The following is a 23327-nucleotide window of genomic DNA, read 5'->3' on the forward strand; positions in this document are numbered from 1 at the left end:
TGGGACAACACCCAGATGTGCAGTTCCAGCCCTCCCCTCCAGCCTTCTGACAATAAGGGTCAGCTGTCAGTCACATCTACCTTGATGACCTGCCCTGCCACAGGCATGTCAGGTGCCCCCATCTTTCTAGAGTCCCCATTGCTATCCTCCACAAACACAACTCCCAGATGTTTCCTAGGCAAGAAACCACTGGGCACTGGCGTTTTGCTTCTCATGCAGTTTGGGACTTCTCCTCCTGTCAGCAATGTTGACGTCTTTCCACAGGTTCTTGCAAGTCTGTTCCATTTTCTATCCAGTGCTAATGCACACCTCCATCCTCCTCCTGGCTCCCCATCTCCCATCCACAGTTAATGCCCTGATGTTGGGCGCCTTGAGGCTTCCCATTCTATCCAACCAGGCTGCTTATCCCAGCAGGGCCCTGGCAGGCTGTTTGTCCCAACTCAGACTAAGGTGACCAAACAGCAGGAAAGACTTCTGTGATGCCCGAGTGGCCTAATCACTACTAGTATGTGGCTTGACACAGAAGAGGCACTCAGGATAAGTATTTCTCAATGACTGAAACAATGGGCACTTTACAGTAATACCAGGAGATCAGCTAAAATGTTACCCAGTTTCTGGAACTTCTAAAACACAATATGGCCTTTTTCAAAAAACAGGTTACAAATAATCAAACTAATATCATGGAACTCTATATTGGGCAGTTCAACTGCTCACATGCTGATCTTTCTCTGTAGAGGAGGAGGGCAATTAAGATGATGGCATTGAGAACTCATACCTATGGACACCCCACAGTGGGACCCAATAAGATTGATGTTGGTTTGCGAGATGGCTCCCGTCCGGATCTGATCAAATGCTCGGGTCAAAAAGGCAGCGAGGGTGCAAGCAAAAGCCACGGTGCGACCACGGGTGACACATCCCAATGCCACGCTCACCTGCATCACAAAGAAGGTGAATCAGAACACTCTTGGAGCCCACTTCCCCTCCTGTTTCCCAGTGTAGAGTGTATGCTTCTTCACCTATCCTTTGTGCCCCCTCACCTCGCCACACCCCTCCTCCAGCCACATGGGAAAACCCCAAACCTGGCAAATTCACCATGTCCCCTGAACACTGCCAGAAACGAGAGGAACTGAAGTGCTAGACCCATTCCTTCAAATCCAAGCTGGGGAACCTCGGGACGCTCAAGGCCACCCTGCAGTCCTTGTGGCTCTCATTCCCACTCTCCTTGTCCCCTGCCTCTGTCCCCTCTCCCCACCCTACTGAATCTCATCCTTCTCCTACTTTCTCAAGGGGCTCTCTGACCATGCAGTTGTCCCCTCCCCTCCCATGTCACCTCAGTTTCTCCCTCACTTTCCCCTTGTCCTCCTGCTCCAGATCCTGCACTTCATCCATGTTCTCCTTCACAGGAAAACCTTGCATGCTCCCTCATTTCCCACTTTCTGCACATTCTCCTTCATCTAGGCTGCCATCCCCATGAGGGACCTGGAACCTGCCAAATGCAAGAGGTCACCTGAGTTCCTCTGCATCGCATCTGACCTCTGAGGAGCATCTAGCACTAGGGAATGCCTGCCTCACTGGATGTTGCTGCTCCCTCCCTGACTGGATCTGCCAGGTGGTGCACCTGGACTAAGTCCTGGGGTTGAGTGCCACACTCCTCCTGATCTGCCTTCTTCACAGGGAACCAGCATGGGGTCCCATGGTGTCATTCTGATCTGCATGATGCTAAGGTCTCCTCTGTCTCTCTATTGCTCACCTCTTCTGCAAAGCCAGGCTCACACACCCTGGTGGCCTTCAAACTAGAAGATGAGTATCTCGGAGGTAAACAAAGACCTTCCAAAGGGTGCATGGCTGTGGCTGGTCTCAACATCAAGATCCTTGACTCCCACATCTGCCTGCTAGGGAAAGGGCCCAGGGCATCCTTCCCACTGTCTCCCTGATAATCGCCTCTCAGCAACTAACTGCCAAAAGGTATACTCTCGCCCACCTCGGGTTGTTCCTTCAGTGGGGCAACATCCTGGAATCTAAGAGCTCCAGAAACAGAAAGAATAATTTGAAATAATCACAGCAGCCTTGAGAAACTACAAAGCTCAAAAGACTGGATAACAAATCCTTCTGTAAGTCAGGGGTTTTCCAATTCTTTTAACAAAACTGAAAGAGAACCTAAGTGAAGTGTCAATCCTTTACAAGTAATTTTCCACAAACAACTGGACATGAAAGATCACTGTGATTTTTGGCTTATAGCTGGGACAGGATTCAAATGAACTGAATGACGCTGCTGCAACAAAATTCTCACTCTTCCCAGCACTGTATTTTCTTGAATAAGGTTTTCTGGAACTTACATCATTTAAATACAAATAGATTTTGTTCTGAATCTTGTCTTATTCTAGCACTAAGTGTACTTAACTACTGCTACACAAGCTAAAAATTATAGCCATAGCTCAATCCAGAAGAAAAAAATGGTAATGTTCCAAGGCCTGTGGATGTAGGAAACAAATTTTAAAAACCATCAATGTATATGCATAGTTTATTGCAGAATTATCAGTAAAAGGCTTCCATGAATAAGAAGTAGAATGGAAGTAAGAATTCAGGTAGAAAAACATTTAATTTCTGACAGAGAGAGCCTTTGTGTAACTGGATGATTTAAGTATTCGAGTGTCACAAATTATAATATATGGGAAGTTACATCCTTGGCATCAGTTAAATCTAGATGACAAGGATATATTTAGATGTGAACTTAAAAAATTTAATGAAAAATTTAGATGTTAACTTAAAGCTTAGATCTACTTAGAAAAAGACATTCAGCGGTTTGGAAAGCAAACATATTTGGAGATAAATGATCTATCCCCTCTGACCTACCTGGCATCCCTATCCCCAGTATAAGAGGTAGTCTAACCCCTCAGGGCTCAGGGAGAGCTCCTGTGTCCCCAAAACCCATTCCTGCCCCAGTCTTGTCTGTCTCCCAGGTGCTCTGGCCTATGCCCTAGTGCCAGCCTTGGTTCCACCTGGTCATCTACTCTGCATGAGTCTGCATCTCCCCAACCCCACAGCCACTGTGTTGATCTAAGCTGTCATCTCCTGCCACTCCCCTACTTCCCTCAGCAAGCTCTTCTCCACACCAGAGTCTTGGGCCCTTCCTTCTGCTCCCTGAACAGCTCCAATCTGGGCATGCAGCAGAGCTAGCTGGGTGCTCTGCTGGGAATGCTGTCCCTGGATCTGCATGTGACGGACTCCTTGTCGCTGAAGTCTCAGTTTAAATGTCACCTCTTCTGAGAGCTTGCTCCTGATTGGCCCTAGTCATGCTCTCCCCGTAGCCACCAGTTTTATCTGGCAGCACAGAACACTACTCACTTGCTGGCTGCTTCTTTACTAGGTTTTTTTTTTTTTCAGTTGCTGGTTGAAAGAATCAATGCATAGGGAAGCAAACTTTTGAGGCTCAATTCAGAAAAATATGAGTTGTATTTTTTTCCATTCAAAATGGAAATAAGTTAAGGAGACCCACTGAAAAATGCTCATATCCTTACAATTGAAATGACCTGGTTTACTGAACTGAGGGGCTTAGATTCCAACACTGATAGGGCCAGGGAAGCACCGTGAACCAAAGAGCAGGCCAGCAGGAGGCAGGGACATGGAGAGATGGCTGTGGATGCCCATCTAAACAGGGCCCCTGCTTGACTCCAGCCAACTGGTGGCAGGAAGGAGGGACTGTTGTTCCAGTGTTGCCAGATCTTCCCATTCTTTAAGAAAAATCCAGAAATCTGGATTCCATATAAAAATTTCCTGACTTTAAAAAGCTGGCAACTAATTTAAAATATTTGTAAATACTATTTGTTCCAAACAAAATATCTCTGGTCATGTGAGGCCTACTGGCCCATAGATTTCTGGCCAGTGCTGTTTCTGGCCTCTGTGATGTGAGGGTAAATAAATGTGTGCTGTCCTCTGCACTGGTGCAGAACTTTAGAAGTCAAGGCATTTACTTGCATGAACACTGAAATATCTAGGCTATATCAGGCCCCAGGGTGGAGAGACAAACCACAATCCCTTGAGGTTCTGCACCTACTGGCCACAGCCAGGCAATCCTACAACATCCTAGGGGCCACCTAGAGCTACTAGGGAGCTGGGCATTCTTCAAACTTGGAGCCCTGAGGTCAGATGGCTGCAGCCCGCAGACTTTCTGGAGAGTGTGTGGGGCCGTCTAACCATGCCTGTCCCAGCAATCCTGGAAGCCAACCCTCACATTCTACCTGACTGCTCTCTACTTGTTTCCCCTGAGACTTTTCCCCTCCACTTCCTTTGCTTTTATAAGTGGAAAGAAAAACCGTAAGGGGGGCAGGCCTCCTCAAGTGGGTAGCCATTTGTCAATGAGATGACTCAAAGTGATGTTCCTAGCACACATACCATGTTTTGCTCAGCAATAAAACACTCGATGAAGCGCTCAGGGTGTTCTCTCTTGAATATGTCAGAAAAGGTGGAGTTCTTGGTATCACCATCCAGCACAATAATTCTGTCATTTGCATGGCCCAGCTTGGCCAGAGCCAAAGCACATGCTTTCCGAGTAGCTATCTGAAAATCAACAGGAGAGTTTCTTAGAATGCATTTAGAAGGCAGGTGAAATTTGGTAGAATTATGAATTGTCAAGCTCCTTAATGAAGAAAGCAAATTTGTAATTCACCAATAATCTCCCTTGGGGTAATAAAAAAGGACTGCTGAGACTTCCCTGGCGGTCAAGTGGTTAAAACTCTGCGCTCCCAATGCAGGGGGCACAGGTTCAAGCCCTGATCAGGGAACTAAGATCCCACATGCCATACATGTGACCAAAAGGGAAAAAACAAAACAAAGACAGGATTGCTAGCCAATGTTACATCCATACTTCTCTCACTTGAGTATCAATTTCCCAAAAATAAATTTATTCTTGTCTCATTCTTATAGTTGATTAAAAACTTAAATTCCCCAACATGCAAATGCCTCTGTGACTTATTTTAATTATAAAGCTGGTAACAGGGGCTTCCTTGGTGGTCCAGTGATTGAGAATCCACCCTGCAATGCAGGGGACACTGGTTCAACCCCTGCTCCCGGGAGATCCCACAGCTGTGCAGCAACTGAGCCCATGCACCACAACTACTGAAGCCCATGTGCCCAAGAGCCCATGCTCTGCAACTAGAGAAGTCACGGTGTGAGAAGTTGCACAACACAACTAGAGAGTAGCCCCTGCACTCCACAACTAGAGAAAGGCCATGTGTAACGAAGATACAGCACAGACAAAAATAAGTATTTTAAAAAAATGATAATACTGTAAATATTAAAATGGAGAACTTTGGAATCATGATACAAATAAAAAATAATTCCATTAGCATACTGTTTGAGACTGGACTGAACCCATGGATTAATCTGGGGGAGAACTGACATCTTTACTATATTTTTTCTATTAAAAAACCCCCAGATTTGGTATTCCCTCAAAGAGTTAAGCACAGAATTACAATTATGACCCAGCAACTCTACTCCTAGGTAATTACCCAAGAGAAAAATACAAATACACAAAAAGCTGTACACTCATGTTCATTGCAGCATTATTCACAATAGCCAAAAGGTAGAAATAACCCAAATATGCAGCAACAGATGAATAGATAAATAGCAGCCTCAAAAAGTTTGCATATTATATGATCTCATCTATATGAAATGTCTGGAACAGGCAAATTCACAGACACAGAAAGTAAATTAGCAGTTACTAGGGGCTGGGTGGGAATGGAGAGTAATGTTTGTGAATATAGTGTATCTCTATGGGAAGACTGAAATGCTGTAAGATTCAGTGTGGTAATAGTTGCACAACTCTGTCATATGCTAAAAACCATTGGATTGTACACTTCAAATGGGTATATTGTAGAGAAAATTTTGCCTCAATAAAGCTGTTATTAACAAAAATAAGGTTTGCCTCTTCATTTATCTATCTTTGTTCATTCATTTAAATACTCTAAAAAATATTTTTTAAAACAGGCAATTCACATAGATGAGTACAAAAGTCAAGTTATGAAAGGATATTGAATGAAGAGGCCATCTTCCTCCTGCTCTCCCAGTTCCTCTCCCCAGTGGTAAGGGAAATGATAGGGTTGTGAAGTATTCTTTTGACAGCATGTGAGCTTTTAAAGCTATAGTTTCATAAATACCTTAATATAGACCATATACATTTATTTTTAGTTATTTTATTTTTTATTGCTATTGTAAAAAGGAATAATCTCTCAATATGAGAAAAAAAATCAATCCTTATATATTAGTTTTGCTACAAGCTCTCTTTCTGGACTCTTATTTCTAACGTATTTTCTTATTTCTTTTCTTACTCATTCTTATTTCGATTCTCTTTTGAGTTTTCCAGACATACAACTCTACCACCTGCAAATAGGCTTGCCTTCTCATTGTCAGGAGGGAGTCTTATTTTGAACGACCACAATTTCTCCTCTCTTAATATTGGTGAATGATTTGCATTACTAATTTGAATTTCACTGATTCCAATACTTCTTTTAAGGCACTAAAGAAGTTGAGACTGGTGAATGTCTTATTTCAGTTCCATTAGTTCAGTTCAGTCACTCAGTCGTGTCCAACTCTTTGCAAATGTCTTATTTAGAATTTTTAAATCAATATTCCTAAGTGAGGCTGGCCTGTAGTTTCTTCCTTTGGGCTAGCTTTATAACATTTTGGCTTCATAAATGACCTTCTCCATATTCAAGAAGATTTGAAATAGCAGAGGAATTAATCTATCCCTTGAAGGTTAAAATTAAAGTCACTCTTGTAACTAACTGAGCCTGGCACTTTGGAGGTATAACTCCTAGACAGTTTTCTCAAATTTTCCTAATGGCTGTTATCTCCTTAAGTGTTTTTAAGAATTTTTATTTTTGGCCACACTGTGCAGCATGCAGCATCTTGGTTCCCTGACTAGGAATCAAATCCACACTCCCTGCATTGGGAGCGTGGTCTTAACCACTGGATCACCAGGGAAGTCCCTGACCTACTTAGGCATTTTGTGTATTTTTACTTAACTTTGCTATTTTATGTATTCCTTAAGACGGTCCATTTTTTAAATAGGTTTTCATACCGATTAGCATAGTTTTCTCAAAATTCTCTGAATATTCTCTCGATTTGTGGTAATCTTCTCTAGTGACTAATTTTATTCATTTATAGTTTTCATCTCTTTAAGTAGACTAGGTAACAGCTTGTCTACTGTTTAGTAATTCAGACAGCCAACTCCTAGATTTGTGTATTAATGTGACTTCCTGTTCTTTAATTCACTAACTTTTTAATCAATTGGCCTGTGTCCTTAATTTCTATTAAAATATATGCACTTCAAACGAAAAGTTCCAATAATCTCACATACTTTCTAGACATAAACACTTCACCATAATCAATGCTGGAATCAACATTCATTCTATCCTGCATGCTTGTACAGGTATTTCTGTAGGATAAATACCTGTGAGTTGCACTTCTACTTTGAAGGGTGTGAACAGTTGGTGTTAACACATAGTACCAAAGTACCTTCTGTTAATATGTGCTTTTTATTAACAGCTTTCTTCTGCTTTTAAATTTGCTTTCTAGTTTCTCAGTCAATTCATTTATTATTAATCCATATTACCAGGCTAAGAAAACATAAGTAACACTCAAAATGTTCCCAAATAAATAAGGAAGACAAATAAGAGTCAGAAAAATTTCCTTCCTCCCAGGCTCGCCACCTTGTTTCTTTAGGTTGTGAAGAGCCTGCCTATTTTGGATCTGCTGTAATATACAAGAAGGCAGGACACAAAAATCATGATAAAAACAGAAAGGGTTTATCAGGGTTTCATGCCTAATTTGTTTCCTTTTTGAAGAACTGGCCTTCGGTGAACTGGTGCTCTTCCTTGTGTAAACCAGGGATTAAGCCCAAAAGATCAATCCAGCTAGGCCCCTGTCCTTCAAGTTGACATAGAATCATGGAGTTTCATGCACAATGGTCTGCCAGACTAGAGACTGAATTTAGGAAGTAAGCAAAAGCTGCATAGCACTGGACGCAAATAAGTAGTGACTGACTGGTAAGAAAATTCAGACCTAAGTTTGAAATCAAAGAAAAAATATCAAAATAGTAAAAAGGTAAATCCATCTTTGTTGCTTAAAACCTTTAACTAAATGTCACACCACCTAAGAATTGGTTCATCTGGGGAAATCAGAGTAAACAGGAGTCCTCTGTATTTAGCAAAAGCAGAGAAAAAAGTTTGCCTACCATATCACTGACTTCATAATCAGGTGGAGACGTCATTTCTATATCTGAGATGTTGATTTGAGGCGAGTCTTCAACAGGGGCTTTTGGTTCGAGACTCTTATTGGTCTCTATCTGGCTCTCAATTAGTTTGATAATTGCATCCGCTCTTTCTTTTGGCATTGGCTTTCCATGCCAATTTTCTGCATCTTCAACACCTGTAACCCAATGGATAAAAGACATTTATTCTGTAACTCACGAGCCCCTGTTCAGTCATCTGAAAGACATTTGGAAGGGAAAGATGTCAGCCTCAGAGTAAAAACCTGGCACAAGGGGCCTGACCTGGTACTGTGGTGGCAGGAGACAGCCTGGACAAAGGCTGAGAGGCTCTTAAGGGGGCCACTGGCTAACGTGCTGGTGAATGGAGGGAACGGTGAGGGAGATGAGGCTGGAGACAGGTAGGGAGGATCTTGTGGGTACAAGGAGTTTGAGTTTTGCCCAAAGCAAGATGGGAAACCCCTGAAGGGTTTGGAAGTGGGGGAGGTAACTGATCAGATCCATGTTGTAGAAAGATCACCAATGCAGGCATATGGGGACTGGCTTGAGGAAACTGAAGTGAGGGAGAGAAGACCAGGCTTGGGCAAGAGAGGTGGAGAGGAGTGAACAGACTTGAGACATACGTTAGGAGCAGAATCAATTAGAATGGATGACAGACTGGGTGTGTGTGTGGGGCGGCACATAAAGGAGAGGTGGAGACAAAGAAATACCCAGGTTTCTTACAGGAGCAAATTGGGCAAGTTGTCATTTATTGAACTGGGTGTACCAGAAGACTATTTTGAGGAGAAGTCAGAGAATAGTTTTCTTCTAAAATGTTAATATTAAGAACACAGCAGAAATCACTCCCACTGCAACTATTTATACTGGAGATGAACAACTTTAAGTGTCCACTTTGAAATCTGCAAGAAGTTATTAAGACTTTCAACCACCCTCCTCCCCTGACCCTCAGTTCCACAGCTGCCTTTCCCAGAGGGGCCACTTTACTAGCAGCCTGTGTGTCCTCCCAGGTAGCGTGGGCACAAGCCATTGCATGCATGTGCATACATTCCTGTTTAAGTATCTGCTCACACACCCTCTCTCACTCTGCATGCCCTGTGGAGATGGTTCCCTGCTGGTTCGATAACTGATGGACTATCCTCCCAGCCGCTCCCTCGTGCTCAAATCACTTGCTGGGCGTCTGGGTTTCCCCTCCCCAGCCCTGACCAGATCTGCTATCTACAAGCATCAAGGAGAGTGAGAGCGTCCGGCACATGTCAGAAGCGTAGTCACTGTGCATGAAGTCAGCCGTCTGTCTGCTCAGCGAGCCTCAGCCTCATGTGTTGTGCAGAGGCTAACAACCCTAAGCATAAAAGCAACACTTCCTTACTTGGAACACCCCGGCCCTTGAAGGTCTTGGCAACCACAGCGGTGGGCTTGTTCTTCATTTGAGCTGCCTGCCAGAACACCTGGCACAGTGCCTCCACGTCACGGCCGTCCACCACCAAAGTATTCCACCTGTCAACAGAAGAGGCATCCAGGTTAGAAGGCGAAGGGGGAAGGAGCAGAAAGGAGGTGACATCAAGTAGGACAATTACCCAAAGGCTTCACAGCGCTTCTGATAGACATCTATGGAGTACTCGAGAGGCAAAGTGGTGCTGTGGGTCAGGCGATTCACATCAAAGATGGCCACAAGATTGTCCAGACTGTAGTGGGATGCAAAGGCCAGGGCCTCCCAGACGGAGCCTTCTGAGGACTCGCCATCTCCCAGGAGGCAGAACACCCGGTAGCTGGGGCAAGTCAAGAGAGGTTATGACCCTGCCTGGGGCTCCTCTGAGCCACTCGAACAAGTACATTTCACAAAGAGAAACAAGAGGAAGAGAATGAAGCAGGTGCTTCGGATCAGCAGGTTCCTATGAGACAGTTTTCCTTGTCAAAGCTGCCCAAACTCAACAGCTGAGGAATCGCAGCTTTAAAAGCTTGGGCCTCATGAGATGGGCTGCACCTTTGGCTAGTTTTCTCATTTTGGCTGCAAACGCTATTTCTAGGTTCTTTCACTTCTCTGGGTCCAACAAACAAGAGGGGATGGAGAGAAGGCCCTTAAACATCCAAACATTCACATATACAGTTTCTTGGTAAGCTCTTTAAAGCACAACTACCTTCTATTTCTGATCTTACAAACTTATTTACAATAACCATAACAATCAAAACATTCTACTTCAGGAGCATTTGTTGTTGTAAATATTAAACTCCTCCACAGCAGAAACATGAAATGTTTATGCCAATACAATATAATGCAGACCCCGGGCTGTAAATGGACTTTTAAAAAAGTGATTAACCACACAACAGGGACTAACAGAGGCAAAAAGGAGAAATGAAAAAGGTCAATAGTCTTATGGGAAATGGAGCAGGGCAACTGCCCCAGCAGTGGAGAAAGCACACCATGGAATGTATGTTCTAGTCCCACGGTTCCCCCAGGGCACCTGAGTCTGTGGCCCCTCAGTCCCAGGTTCCAGCCCAGGTAGCCCCTCTGGAAGCACTTTATTGTGCTTTCTCCACTGCTGGGGCAGAAAAATGCTGTAAGTGAAATTTTTAAAGAGCGACTTACCACACAACAGGGACACACCATTTTGCTGCTCCTGTATCAGCAGCACCCAGACACACACCCTTATAATAAAGGCATGAAATTGCCTGTCTTTTGGAAGGTGGAATCATTCCAAAAAGAGACCTTTGATTATTAACATACAGGGGTCCCAAATGGAAAGGCGAACACACCATCTGATCACTCTATAGTGAAGCTCACTGAAAGATGGGAAACAGGAAGATATCTATCTTGGTAAAGACCTGAATCCTAACAAACTAGTTTCTATACTGCAGGCAGCACTTAGAACCCAACCAGAGATGCCGTAACAGTTTCCTGAAATACGATTTCTTTTTATTGCTTGAATACTTGGTGACTTGAACTTTTAAATCACTGTATTCCCAAACTAATAAAGAATAAACAAAGCCAAAGTGCCAGGGGTGGGGTAATTGGAGAGTTAAATGGTTTCTGAGTAAGTGTCTTACCTGGCCTTGTCAAAGTACTTGCCAGTATACGCCATCCCACATGCAGCCCCCAGTCCTTGCCCCAGCCATCCAGTTGCCACATCAACAAATGAGAGTCTCTGTGGGAGAAGGGACCAAAAGAACCTAGGTTAGGTGCACCTGCAGGGTGCACCAACTTCCCAGGATCAGGCACCAGACAAAGGTTACTCTTCACAGCAGCCCCTCCCACCCTGCAAGGGAATTAACTCTTCCCCACACCCACACGCTCTCCAAGTCTCAGATCAACATTAAAAAGACAACGAAGTCACATGGAATCTATGCAGCTGGTGAGGGCAACTGCAGATTTGACAACATAGAAGAGGGCAACTTCTCCACATGGCAGCCTAAGCAGAGCCCAAAAGCAAACCAAAAAAAAAAAAAAAATCTAAGCATGAGCCTTGCCATTTTCACAAGGCCTTTTATCTAGCCATGTACAAACCAGATGTTCAATGTTTTTGAAGAACATGGGCTCTTAAGCAGGAATCAGACACACTGAAGACTTCCATTTCCCTGGTTTGTAAAACTCAAGTCAACTGAGATTTGGGAAGGGGTTATGTAAAAGGTCATGCTAGAAATAAATCCCTTTCCACCACCACTCCATTGTTTCCCCCCACCCTGCTTGTAGGCACAGGCTGTCACTGTCCCATGGAGAGAAGGTGGTGTCAAAGGTCTGCTGCACTGAGGCCCCACTCCCAAACTTCTAAAGAGACACCAAACTTGGTCAATGTTTCCACTGCTACCATCTCAGCCTGTCCACAAACCTCTCTGTCACTGCAGTGGCCTCCCCGCTTCCCTCCACAGTCAATTCTCAACACAGCCACCAGGCGGAGCATGTTAAAACCTAAGCCTCAATCGCTGTGGAGAACTGTCCAAGGTCTTGCCATCTAACGTCAATGGGGGTTCTTGCGGTGACCCCCATCACCTCTCACTCTCTCCCCCACTGCCCCGGGTGCCTGGTGTCCTGGCTGTCTTCTGAATGCACCGGGCACACACCTGACTCAGGGCTTCAGCACTTGTGCTTTCCTCTTCCCCCAGAGTGCCCGGTGCTTATGCCTAAGAAGGGGCACAGCTCACTCCTTTCAACTCTCGGCTCAAATGTCGACACCAAGACCTTCCTGGACCATCTCTTTCACCTAGTACTTCCTGCCCCTCCAGTTCCTTTGGATTTAGGATTCTTGGCCCCTCTGGCATGCTAGCTATTTCTGGGTTTGTTTCTTCTCTGTCCCCTCCCTCCATTCAGATGTCAGCTTCATTCAAGCAGACTGGTTAGTGTTGTCACTACAGGATGGCTAAATGGTACTTGTGAGTTCTTGGATCCCTCTCCTGTCTTGATCCACCCTATGGTTCTGCTCCTCCTGGGGCTCCTGACCTTCCTCCATGTGCTTCGTGCCCTCACTCTTTTTCTGTTTTGCATCTCTAGCTCTGACAACTGTCCCACTGAAATCCCTCCTGACAACCTTTCTAACTTTGTCTTCGTCCCCACAGCTCCTACTTTACTCCTGTAACAAGCTCTGATTCCCAGGTGCCTTGCGTGCCCTTGGACCAAGCCTGGGCTCTATGCTCAGACCAACTCCACTTCCCCCAGGTTTAATCCATGGGTTCCCTTTTCTTTTCCAAGAACTCCTAAGCTGTGTGGGGACACACAACTGAGGCGGTCCAAGACCAAGAATAAAGATGCACTCAGTGTGCCAAGGGCACCCAGAAAAGAAAGTCTTCTCTTCTAGGTAGCATTTCTCATCTTTGTTCTGACACAAAGTACACTTCAAGAACAGGTTTACAAACAGGCTTTTTGGTTACTTCCCAGGCCTGCTTCGTTGAAGAAAACAAAAGTTTGTGAAACAAAAACTAAGGCCAGGGTGGTGGATGGAGGGATCATGAGCACCATGAGGGCTCCAAGGGAATCTGAGCACTTCATTTAGCGCCATGCCCAGACCTGAGCAGGTGGCCTCCATCTGTAGTTGTGTGCATAGACACGGGTGCCCTAGGAGCATGGATTATGAAGACCCTGGCTTCTTGGCCTCCAGCAAGTCCATTTACTCTATTCCCAACCAGATCCGAGATGGACTATGCTCCTGAGTGTTTTCTCTTTTCTAACTTTATCTGCTGCATAAATCTGACAAACACACAAATTCTGGTAGCTAACCAGTGTCCAGCCTGCGATTGCATGCCAGAAAGTCACTCTATACCTCTAAGGCTAATGACTCTGACTATATGACAGCACCGGTTATGAGAGAATCTAGGCTTTTTTTTTTTTAGGCCATGCTGTCCTGCTTGCAGCTATCTCCTGGACTAGGGATCAAACCTGCACCCCTGGCAGTGGAAACACCGAATCTTAATCACTGGACTGCCAGGGAATTCCCACATCTTTCTCTTTTTATTTGGCTGCATCCCATGGCATGGGGTATCCTACTTCCCCAACTAGGGATCAAACTTGAGTCCCCTGCAGTGGAAGCACAGAGTCTCACCCACTGGACCACCAGGGAAGTCCCTCTTTCCTTTTTTAAAAAACTAGAGCTCTAGGGACTTCCCTGGTGGTCAAGTAGTTGAGACTCTATTTTTCCACTGCTGGAGGCATGGGTTCAATCCCTGATCAGGGAAGTAAGATTCTGAATGCTGCAGCCACCACCCCCCACCCAAAACCAATAAACAAAAAAACCCAAAACCAAACTAGAGCTCTAAACAGTCATACTTTGTATATCTATAGCTATTCACTTTTTATGATGAAGGAAATATAAACTTACAGAAATGTTGTAAAAAGAACACAATGAAGTTCCCCATATTCTTTACCTAGATTTTATTAGCTATTACTAATTGCACTCATCTGCTTTCTCTCTCTTTCTCTACACACATCTTTTATTCATCCCTGGGCAAACCTCACTTGAGATTACATTTTAGACACCAAGACAAGGGTCATTAACTACAGCTCCAGGTTCTCTGCCCGTACTCTGCCTTCTCTTTACTTTCCACTGCTTAGATCTGGGGTTTCTATTTGCACATGATGTTCTACCAGTTAAATTTTAAATACTTTGCTCAGAACACAGCAAACCTTCCGATAGCATCAAAAGAGCTGCTTGTTCTCCTAGATCGATCTTGTTTTTAACATTCCTTTTCTTTCCTGTCTTCCAATGTCATGAGGTATCTGGTTACCATATCTAGCCTCATGAGAAACTCCCTACTGGTGATCTGCAGAAAAATGGAAGAGAAAGCTGACTGACAGAAATGGGATGTACCTTCAAATCAAGCTCAATGTTGCCCTCCTCTACCAAGGTGGCCCAGGATGGGAGCAGCAAGACTCTGGGTAGGGGTGCCAGATGGGTTAAGGTGAAGTACTGAAGGAAAACAGGGGCTGCCAGTTGCTGCAAGTCATCCTTCCCACTATGCAGTTTTTGCTAGAACACCTTTTAGATCTTTATGAGTTGCCACAGTCTGAATGTTTAAATTGGTTAAGGTGAAGTACTGAAGGAAAACAGGGGCTGCCAGTTGCTGCAAGTCATCCTTCCCACTATGCAGTTTTTGCTAGAACACCTTTTAGATCTTTATGAATTGCCACAGTCTGAATGTTTGTGCCCCTCCTTCCAAATCTCTTATGTTGAAAATCTGAAGCTGATGGTATAAGGAGGTGGGGGTCTTTGGGGAGTGATTAGGTCATGAGGGCAGAACACTCAGGAGTGGGGTCAGTGCCCTTATAAAAAGGGAAACCATTTCTCCTTCCACCTCACGATATAATGAGAAGTCCATAACTGGGAAGATGGCCCTCACAAGAACACAACCATGCCAGTGCCTTGATCTTAGACTTCTCACCTCCAGAACTGTGAGAAATAAATTTCTATTGTTTATAAGCCACCTAGTCTCTGGTGTTTTGTTATACCAACCTAAACAGATGAAGACATGAAGCAAAGAGGGAAGAACCAAAAGGATAAATAGAGGCCATCGCAGGCCTTGTTGACACATGGTGGCTTTTAAAATGAATTTAAGAACCAAGTTTCTGAGCTGCCCCTAGGTTCCTGTGCCAGCTTACCTTGGAGAGGACGAAACGGTCATTGTCTGGGTTCTCTGGGTCCGTTTGTTTATACCTCATCACGTGGAAGAACAGCACAGACATGATCTCAGCAGCACTGCTGCATGATGTGGGGTGGCTGGAAGACATGGCACAGGTCATTTCTCACAGGCAAGTGACTCACCAGGGACACACACAGTGCACAAGGAGGCCTTTCAACACATGGTCTCCTCAAACCAGAAGCAGCAGTCATTTCTTCCAGCCCCAGAAGAATCCAGTCAAGGGAAAGGGATGCTAAGCCACTCAGTGCCCCCCCCCCCAACCAAGATCACAGCTTTTAAGAATGCTTTAAGGCCCAGTAATCTCACAACTCCTCTCCCTGAAGAGAGCAAGGCCTCATAGACTAGCCTCCTTCTATCAGTGGAGCACCGGCATACTTGAAGAAGTTCACCTGGTGACTCTGTAAACATTTGAGTATTATTTCACTTGAATTCATTTGTGGTATCATTAATCAGAAATTCCACGAAGCAGAAATAAACCCACGCTTATATGGTCAACTAATTTTTGACAAGGGAGCCAAGAATACTCAATGCAGAAAGAACGAGTCTCTTCAACAAACGGTAAGGGAAAAACTGGATATTCACATGTAAAAACATGAAACTGGACCTCTATCTTATACCACTCACAAAAATTAACTTCAAATGGATTAAGACTTCAATGTAACACTGAAAACCATAAAACTCCTAGAAGAAAACATAGGCAGTAAGCACCTTGACCTGAGTCTTGGTGAGGATTTTTTGAATCTGACACTAAAAGCAAAAGCAAAAAAAAAAAAAAACCAACAAAAACAACAAAACAACAACAAACATAAACCAAGTGGGACTGAGTCAAATTCTTCATGGCAAAGGAAACCATCAACAAAATGCAAAAGCAACATACTGAATAGGAGAAAAGTATTTGCAAATCACATATTTGATAAGGTGTTTATATACAAAATATACAACAAACTCACACAATTTCATAACAACAAAAAATCCTATTAAAAATGGGCAATGGATCTGATAGGCATTTTCCCAGAGAGGATAGACAGCCAAAAGGCACATGAAAAGGTACTCAATGTCACTGATCATCAGGGAAATTGCAAGTCCAAATCACAGTGAGATATCCCCTCACACCCATCAGAATGGCTATCATCAAAAAGGTGAATTAACAAATGCTAGCAAGGATGTGCAGAGAAGGCAATGGCAACCCACTCCAGTTCTCTTGCCTGGAAAATCCCATGGACAAAGGAGCCTGGTGGGCTGCAGTCCATGGGGTCGCTAAGAGTCGGACACGACTGAGCGACTTCACTTTCACTTTCACACACTGGAGAAGGAAATGGCAACCCACTCCAGTGTTCTTGCCTGGAGAATCCCAGGGACAGCTGAGCCTGGTGGGCTGCCGTCTACGGGGTCGCACAGAGTTGGACATGACTGAAGTGACTTAGCAGCACAAGGATGTGGATAAAAGGGAATCCTGTGCACTGTCAGTGGGAATGTACACCAGAGCAGAACACCCCTATGTTCACAGCAGCATTATTTATAGTAGCCAAGCCATGGAAACAACCTAAGTGTCCACTGATAGATGAATGGGGGATTTCCTTGGTTAGGAAACTATGATCCCACAAGCTGAGCCACCAAAACTAAGTAAATAAATAAAATATAGAATTTATTTTAAAAAGATGAATGAATGAAGGAGATGTGTGGTACATATATATGATGTAATATAATTCACTCGTAAAAAGGAAATTCTGTCATTTGTGACAACATAGATGGACCCTGAGAATATTATTCTAACTGAAATAACTCAGAGAAAAACAAATACTGTATTATCTCTTACATGTAGACTCTAAAAACAAAACAAACAAAAAAACCACACCAAACGTCCAAACTCAGAGAAAATCATCGGATTTGTGGTTACCAGAGGTGGGGGTTGGGGGTAGCTGGAATTGGATAAAGCTGTCAAAAGCTACAAACTTCCAGATATGAGAAGTAAAACACAACTAAATGACTATAGTTAACACTGCTGTATGATATACACTTGAAAGTTGTTAGAAGAGTAGATCCTGAGTTTTCATTACAGGGAAAAAACATTTTTCTTTTCCATTATTTTAAATCTATGAGATGGTGGATGGTAAATAAACTTGTGGTCATCATTTTACAATATATTTAAGTCAAATTATTATGCTAATATATTAATGCTGTGTGCTCAATTGTTTAGTTGCTAGGTCGTGTCCCACTCTGAGTGACCCCATGGACTACAGTCTGCCAGGCTCCTCTGTCCATGGGATTTCCTAGGCAAGAATAAATACTCAAGTGGATTGCTATTTCCTTCTCCAGGGATCAAACCCTCATCTCCTGCATTGGCAGGCAGATTCTTTACTGCTGAGCCACCAGGGAAGCCCCGTGTGCTCAATTACATCTCAATAAAAGTGGGAAAGAAAATTTTTTTTTGGGTGGGGGAGAAAATTTTTAAAAACCCCAATGAATAAAATGCATTCTACTACCTAAAATCAATTTTTTTTAGGAAGTAAATGAGAAGTTTCTCATGGTGGAATAACTTGAGGCCCTTATAGAATGAAGCAACCCTTGCTCTTAAAAAAGCAGCTTTCATGGGCATCCAGGCAGGCACTCTAGAGCCCTGCCATGCCCCAAAAGTCAGAAGAGTAAGATTTTAAGTGCAGCTCATGTGTATTACTAATCTCCCCTTTCAAATTTCACAATACAGAAAATGGAGAGTTAAACCTCTTGGCTTTGCAAGCATCCTCTAAGTAGATGCTCCTGTTAGAGATCTCTTGAGAAAATGTAAACCATTATTAGTTTAGAAGGTGAAGGGAGCAAAAATAAGTGTAAAAAAAAACAACACAAAAACAGAACCATGCACATCTCCATGACAGGGTGAAGTTAGAAGTCAATAATACAAGGAAAATGGTAAAGCTTACACTTCTGTGGGAATTAGGCAACACACTATTAAAATAACTTTACATGCAGTATAATCTGTAAAAATATTGAATCACTGTATTATACACCTGACATTAATATTGCAAGTCAACTATAATTCAATTTTAAAAGAAAACAACAAAAATCCTCCACAGTGTACTTAAATGAATAGGTCAAAGAAGAAATTGCAAGAAAAGCTGATAAACTTTTAGAGACAAATGAAATACACATTATACCAAAATTTGTGGGATGTGGCAAAAGCAGTGATGAGAGAAGTTTATAGCTGTAAATGCTTGCATTAAAAAAGAACTATCTCTGGGAGTCCCCTGGCAGTGCAGTCGTTGGAACTTGGCGATTTCACTACCCTGGGCCCTGGTTCAATCCCTGGTCTGGCAACTAAGATCCTGCAAGCTGCACGGTGAGGCTGATAAATAAAATAAATTAAAAAAAAAAAAGTCTCTCAAGGGAAAAAAGAGAACACCCAGCAAACAAACAAACAAAAACAAACCTAAGTGCACAGTGAAAGAAAGTGAGCTCGCTCAGTCCTGTCCAACTTTTTGTGACCCCATGGACTGTAGCCCGCCAGGCTCCTCTGTCCTTGGGATTTTCCAGGCAAGAATATTGGAGTGGGTGGCCATTTCCTTCTCCAGAGGATCCTCCTGACCCAGGGATCGAACCTGGGTCTCGTGCACTGCAGGCAGGCTCTTTACTGTCTGAGTCACCAGGGGAAGCCCTTAAGTTCACAACTTAGTAAAAAACGCAGAACTAAACCAAAGCTACCAAAATGGAAAAAGTAATAAAATGTTAGAGCAGAAACAAATAGACTAGGAAAACAATGTAGAAAATGAACCAAAACAGAAGTTGGTTCTTTGAATAGATTAACAAAATTAACAAACCTTTAACTAGAGTAAATGAAAAAGAAAATTACTAAATGTACTAAATCAGATTTGAAATTACTAATTTCATTTCAGGAATGAAAGTAAGACTATAACCATCAATTCTACAGCCATAAAAAGGACTATAAAGTACTGCGAACAACTGTATGGCAATAAATCATTCAACCTATAAGAAATTTCTAGAAACAAAATCGAACAAGACTGAATCACAAAGAGAAAAATCTGAATAAATCTACAATACAGAAATTGTATCAGTAGTGGAAAAGCTCCATGACAAAGAAAAACTTTGAACTTGATGGCCTCACTGCTGAATCCTCAATTCTCTTCCAACTCTTCCAGGAAAAAAACAAAAAACAAAAAACCCTGAAGAGAACACATTGAAACTCACTCTGGGCCAGAATCGTCCTTATACCAATACTAAAGGCAGACAAACACCTTCCAAGAAAACTAACGGCCAATATCTTTTATGAATATTGACAGAAACATCTTCGACAAAATACCAGCAGAAGCAACAGTCCCCCTTTGCTCGGATTCTTACTCCCCCATCGCTTTCTTTCAAGCTTTATTTCTCCGAACTCCACCTTCTGGGTTCGAGGCCTTGGTGTCGAGGACACTCCTCACACAAACAGCGCCAGGCCGCTCCCGCTCCCACGATAGCCGCCCGGGCCATGCGCTCCACCCGCCGCGCCCGGACTCCTCTCCGTTAACCTGAGAGGCCGGAGGCCCCGGGCCGCCACTGTCGGCCGGCCACGGGCTCGAGAGGGGTGGCTGCCGGAGCACGTGGCGGCCAAACCCGGAGAGCGTGAAATGGGGCCTCCACAACCGAGCCCTCCCCGCCCCGCGACAGCTCCCTCAACTCTCTCCACAGGCGTCCCCTCAAGGCGAGCCACTCAACGACCCGAGCTTCGACGAGGGCGCCTTACCCAGAGCTCGAGGCGCAGGTGGCCCTGATGGAATGGATGCGCAGGCGATTGGCCATGTCCCGCAGAATCTGCAAAGTCTTCGCGTCAGGTTTGGCTTCGTCCGCCATCGCGGTGCTCGCCTCAGCGTCGGCCATAGCTGCGAACACGCCCGCGTCTGAGGAGCAAATGCAGCGGAGTGTGCTGCGTGGCGTACAAACGCGCCGCTCCCTCCGCGCGCCGCTCCCTCCGCGCGCCGCTTCCCTCCTCGTGCCGCCGCGCGCCGCCCCTTCCCCACGCCGCTCCCTCCGCGCGCCCTCCAATCCCACACATTTTGAATATTTGTCATTCATATGTCGCACATTATTCGAGATGACTTGAGATTAGTCCTTTGTATCTGCCCTTGTCCTGTCAGCTCAAAGAGAGCTTCCTCAGCACCAGCACCGGAGTCTACCTTGGGGGTGGGTGATAAAAAAGATAAACTTCTGGAACTAGATGCGATGGTTGCGAGACGTGTTGACTCGAATAACGGAGGGCCTGTGCGTTCACAAGCTTTAAAAGAGTTACAGTGGTTAAGTTTGTTTTGTGCATTTTCTCACACTATGATAAAAGCCACGCTGGAATTTTCCAGTTGGCAGCTGCCCCCTTTCCAGCCCCACAGAAGCCCAACGTCGGGCGGTGGCGTGGCGTGGCGTGGCGTGGCGTGGCGTGGCGTGGCGTGGCGGGGTGGGGGGGAGGGTGGCGAACGCGGTTCACAAAAGGTGAAGCGGTCTGAGCGTCTTGAGGCATCAAGGCGTTTCTGCACGGACCTTGTTTCTTTTTCTAGAATCTTCTGTACTTCAAACCCCGCCGAACCAACCCGTCAGCAATGCCACGGAGCTCGTCCCTGTGACTCTGAGGTGCTCTTCCGTGGTCCCCCGGTACCTTCTCTGCACCAACACAACCTTATTTCAGCCACTTAGTTCAAACCTGCTGCTCTCCCGAGAGCCCCCACAGTGGCCCTGAAGGCGGCCAGGGACCCACGTCCTTGCTGGGTTAAAGGCTTCGTGTTGTGATAATGGCGCAATGAAACCCAGAACCTCTGTGTCATTCTATTCGCAGTTATGTGAGTGCGCTTTTCCCCAGGCCCCGTCAACAATGAATATTGTTCATCTTTTTAATGTCCGGCCTTCTGATGGATAAGGAAACCATTTTCAATAATTTGTTTCATGTCTGTCTGATTTGCTTCCAGTTGGACATTTTTTGTACGTTTACTGGCATTCGCAGTTCATCCTTTCTGAACTGCCTGTTACAACCATTTACTGTTTTTATGTTTGGTAAATTCTTTTTAGCTTCCTAATTTGTAGGAATTTAAAAAAATATTATGTTGATTAGTCCTTTGTCTCTTACAGGTATTGCAGATCTTTTAATCCGTTGCTTTTTAAAAATATTAATGGAGATACTTTTCTTTTTTGGCAGCCCCTAATGGGTTTATGTGAGGAGGCTCAGGGAGTTGATGATGGACAGGGAAGCCTGGCATGCTGCTGCAGTCCACGAGGTTGCAAAGAGTCAGACACGACTGACTGACTGAAGTGAACTGAATGAGTTTATTAGGAGATATTTTATTTTTAAGGAGCAAATGTTTGAAACAAGCTGAAATGTTGCTTCTTTTTAATTTTATACTTCTTTCATTATAAGAAGGTTTATAGATTTAAAAAAAATTAATGTACATGTACAGTATGTGAATCTTTTCCTTTATGGCATTTTGGCTTGAGATTTGTTCAGAAAGATGTTCTTCACACAAAGGTTATAAAAACATTTCCTATTGTGTTCTTCTGATACCTTTTTAGTTTCATTTTTATGTTTAGTACTCTGTGCTGTCTCGGCTTTCTTATTGTTGTTTAGTCACTAAGTCGTGTCCAGCTGTTTTTGACCCCATGAACTGCAATATGCCAGGCTTCCCTGTTCTTCACTATGATATAGAGTCACTGATAATCACATCTTATTGCCATTTTATGTTTACTCTGATATCTCATTTAATTTTGTTCCTCCTTTCCTTCTGCTTTTTGGATTAATCGAGTTCCTTTCTTTCTTCCCTTGGTTATTTGGATGTTATGTACCTGTTTCTTTTTTCCACTAGTGACCTTGTATTTTTTTTCGCCAACCTATTCTTTTCTCAATTTTGAGTTTTCTTAATTACATTTTGTTGTTCAGTCACTCAGTTGTGTCCGACTCCTTGTGACCTTGTGGACTGCAGCATGCCAGGCCTCCCTCAGTTCAGTTCAGTTCAGTCGCTCAATCATATCTGACTCTTTGCGATCCCATAGACTGCAGCACACCAGGCCTCCCTGTCCCATCACCAGCTCCCAGAGCATGCTCAAACTCATGTCCATTGAGTCAGTGATGCCATTCAACCATCTCATCCTCTGTCATCCCCTTCTCCTCCTGCCTTCAATCTCTCTGAGCATCAGGGTCTTTTTCCAGTGAGTCGGTTCTTTGCATCAGGTGGCCGAAGTATTGGAGCTTCAGCTTCAGTCCTTGAATATTCAGTCCTTGAACAAGCTTCAGTCCAATGAATATTCAGGATTGATTTCATTTAGGATTGGCTTGTTTGATCTCCTCACTGTCCAGGGGACTCTCGAGAGTCTTCTCCAACACCACAGTTCAAAAGCATCAATTCTTTGGTGCTCAGCTTTCTTTATGATCCAACTCTCACATCCATGCATGACTGCTGGAAAAACCATAGCTTTGACTGTATGGACCTTTGTCAGAAAAGTGATGTCTCTGTCTAGGTTAGTCATACCTTTTCTTACAAAGAGCAAGCATCTTTTAGTTTCATGGCTACAGTTACCATCTGCAGTGATTTTGGAGCCCCCCAAAATAAAGTCTGTCACTGTTTCCATTGTTTCCCCATCTATTTGCCATGCAGTGATGGGACAAGAGGCCATGATCTTAATTTTTGGAATGTTGAGTTTTAAGCCAGCTTTTTCACTCTTCTCTTTCAGTTTCATCAAGAGGCTCTTTAGTTCCACTTACCTTTCTGCCATTAGGGTGGTGTCGTCTGCATATCTCAGGTTATAGATATTTCTCCCAGCAATCTTGATTCCAGCCTGTGATTCATCCAGTGTGGCATTTTTACATGATGTACTCTGCATATAAGTTAAATAAGCAAGGTGACAATATACAGCCTTGAAATACTCCTTTCCAAATTTTGAACCAGTCTGTTGTTCCATGTCCCGTTCTGTTACTTTT

General features: G+C 44.0%; 1 protein-coding gene across 2 annotated transcripts in view; it reads right to left on the reverse strand.

Moving 5' to 3' along the window:
- Nucleotides 1–20254, reverse strand: part of TKTL1 (transketolase like 1) — a 28013-nt gene extending 7759 nt beyond the window's left edge. Inside the window, exons 1-8 of one of the 2 annotated variants that reach the window (XM_061136573.1) lie at nucleotides 20121–20254; nucleotides 15345–15444; nucleotides 11309–11406; nucleotides 9841–10032; nucleotides 9633–9760; nucleotides 8234–8427; nucleotides 4393–4557; nucleotides 776–932 (exon numbers count right to left, since the gene is read on the reverse strand). In XM_061136573.1, the coding sequence (XP_060992556.1) occupies nucleotides 776–932; nucleotides 4393–4557; nucleotides 8234–8427; nucleotides 9633–9760; nucleotides 9841–10032; nucleotides 11309–11406; nucleotides 15345–15444; nucleotides 20121–20254 (1168 nt within the window). Of the gene's footprint in view, nucleotides 1–775; nucleotides 933–4392; nucleotides 4558–8233; nucleotides 8428–9632; nucleotides 9761–9840; nucleotides 10033–11308; nucleotides 11407–15344; nucleotides 15463–20120 lie in introns of both variants that reach the window. The other variant, XM_061136572.1, reaches the window with a different exon arrangement.
- Nucleotides 20255–23327: the final 3073 nt, after the last annotated feature.

The sequence above is a fragment of the Dama dama genome, chromosome X (assembly GCF_033118175.1).
Source record: "Dama dama isolate Ldn47 chromosome X, ASM3311817v1, whole genome shotgun sequence".
In the NCBI taxonomy this organism is placed as follows: domain Eukaryota; kingdom Metazoa; phylum Chordata; class Mammalia; order Artiodactyla; family Cervidae; genus Dama; species Dama dama.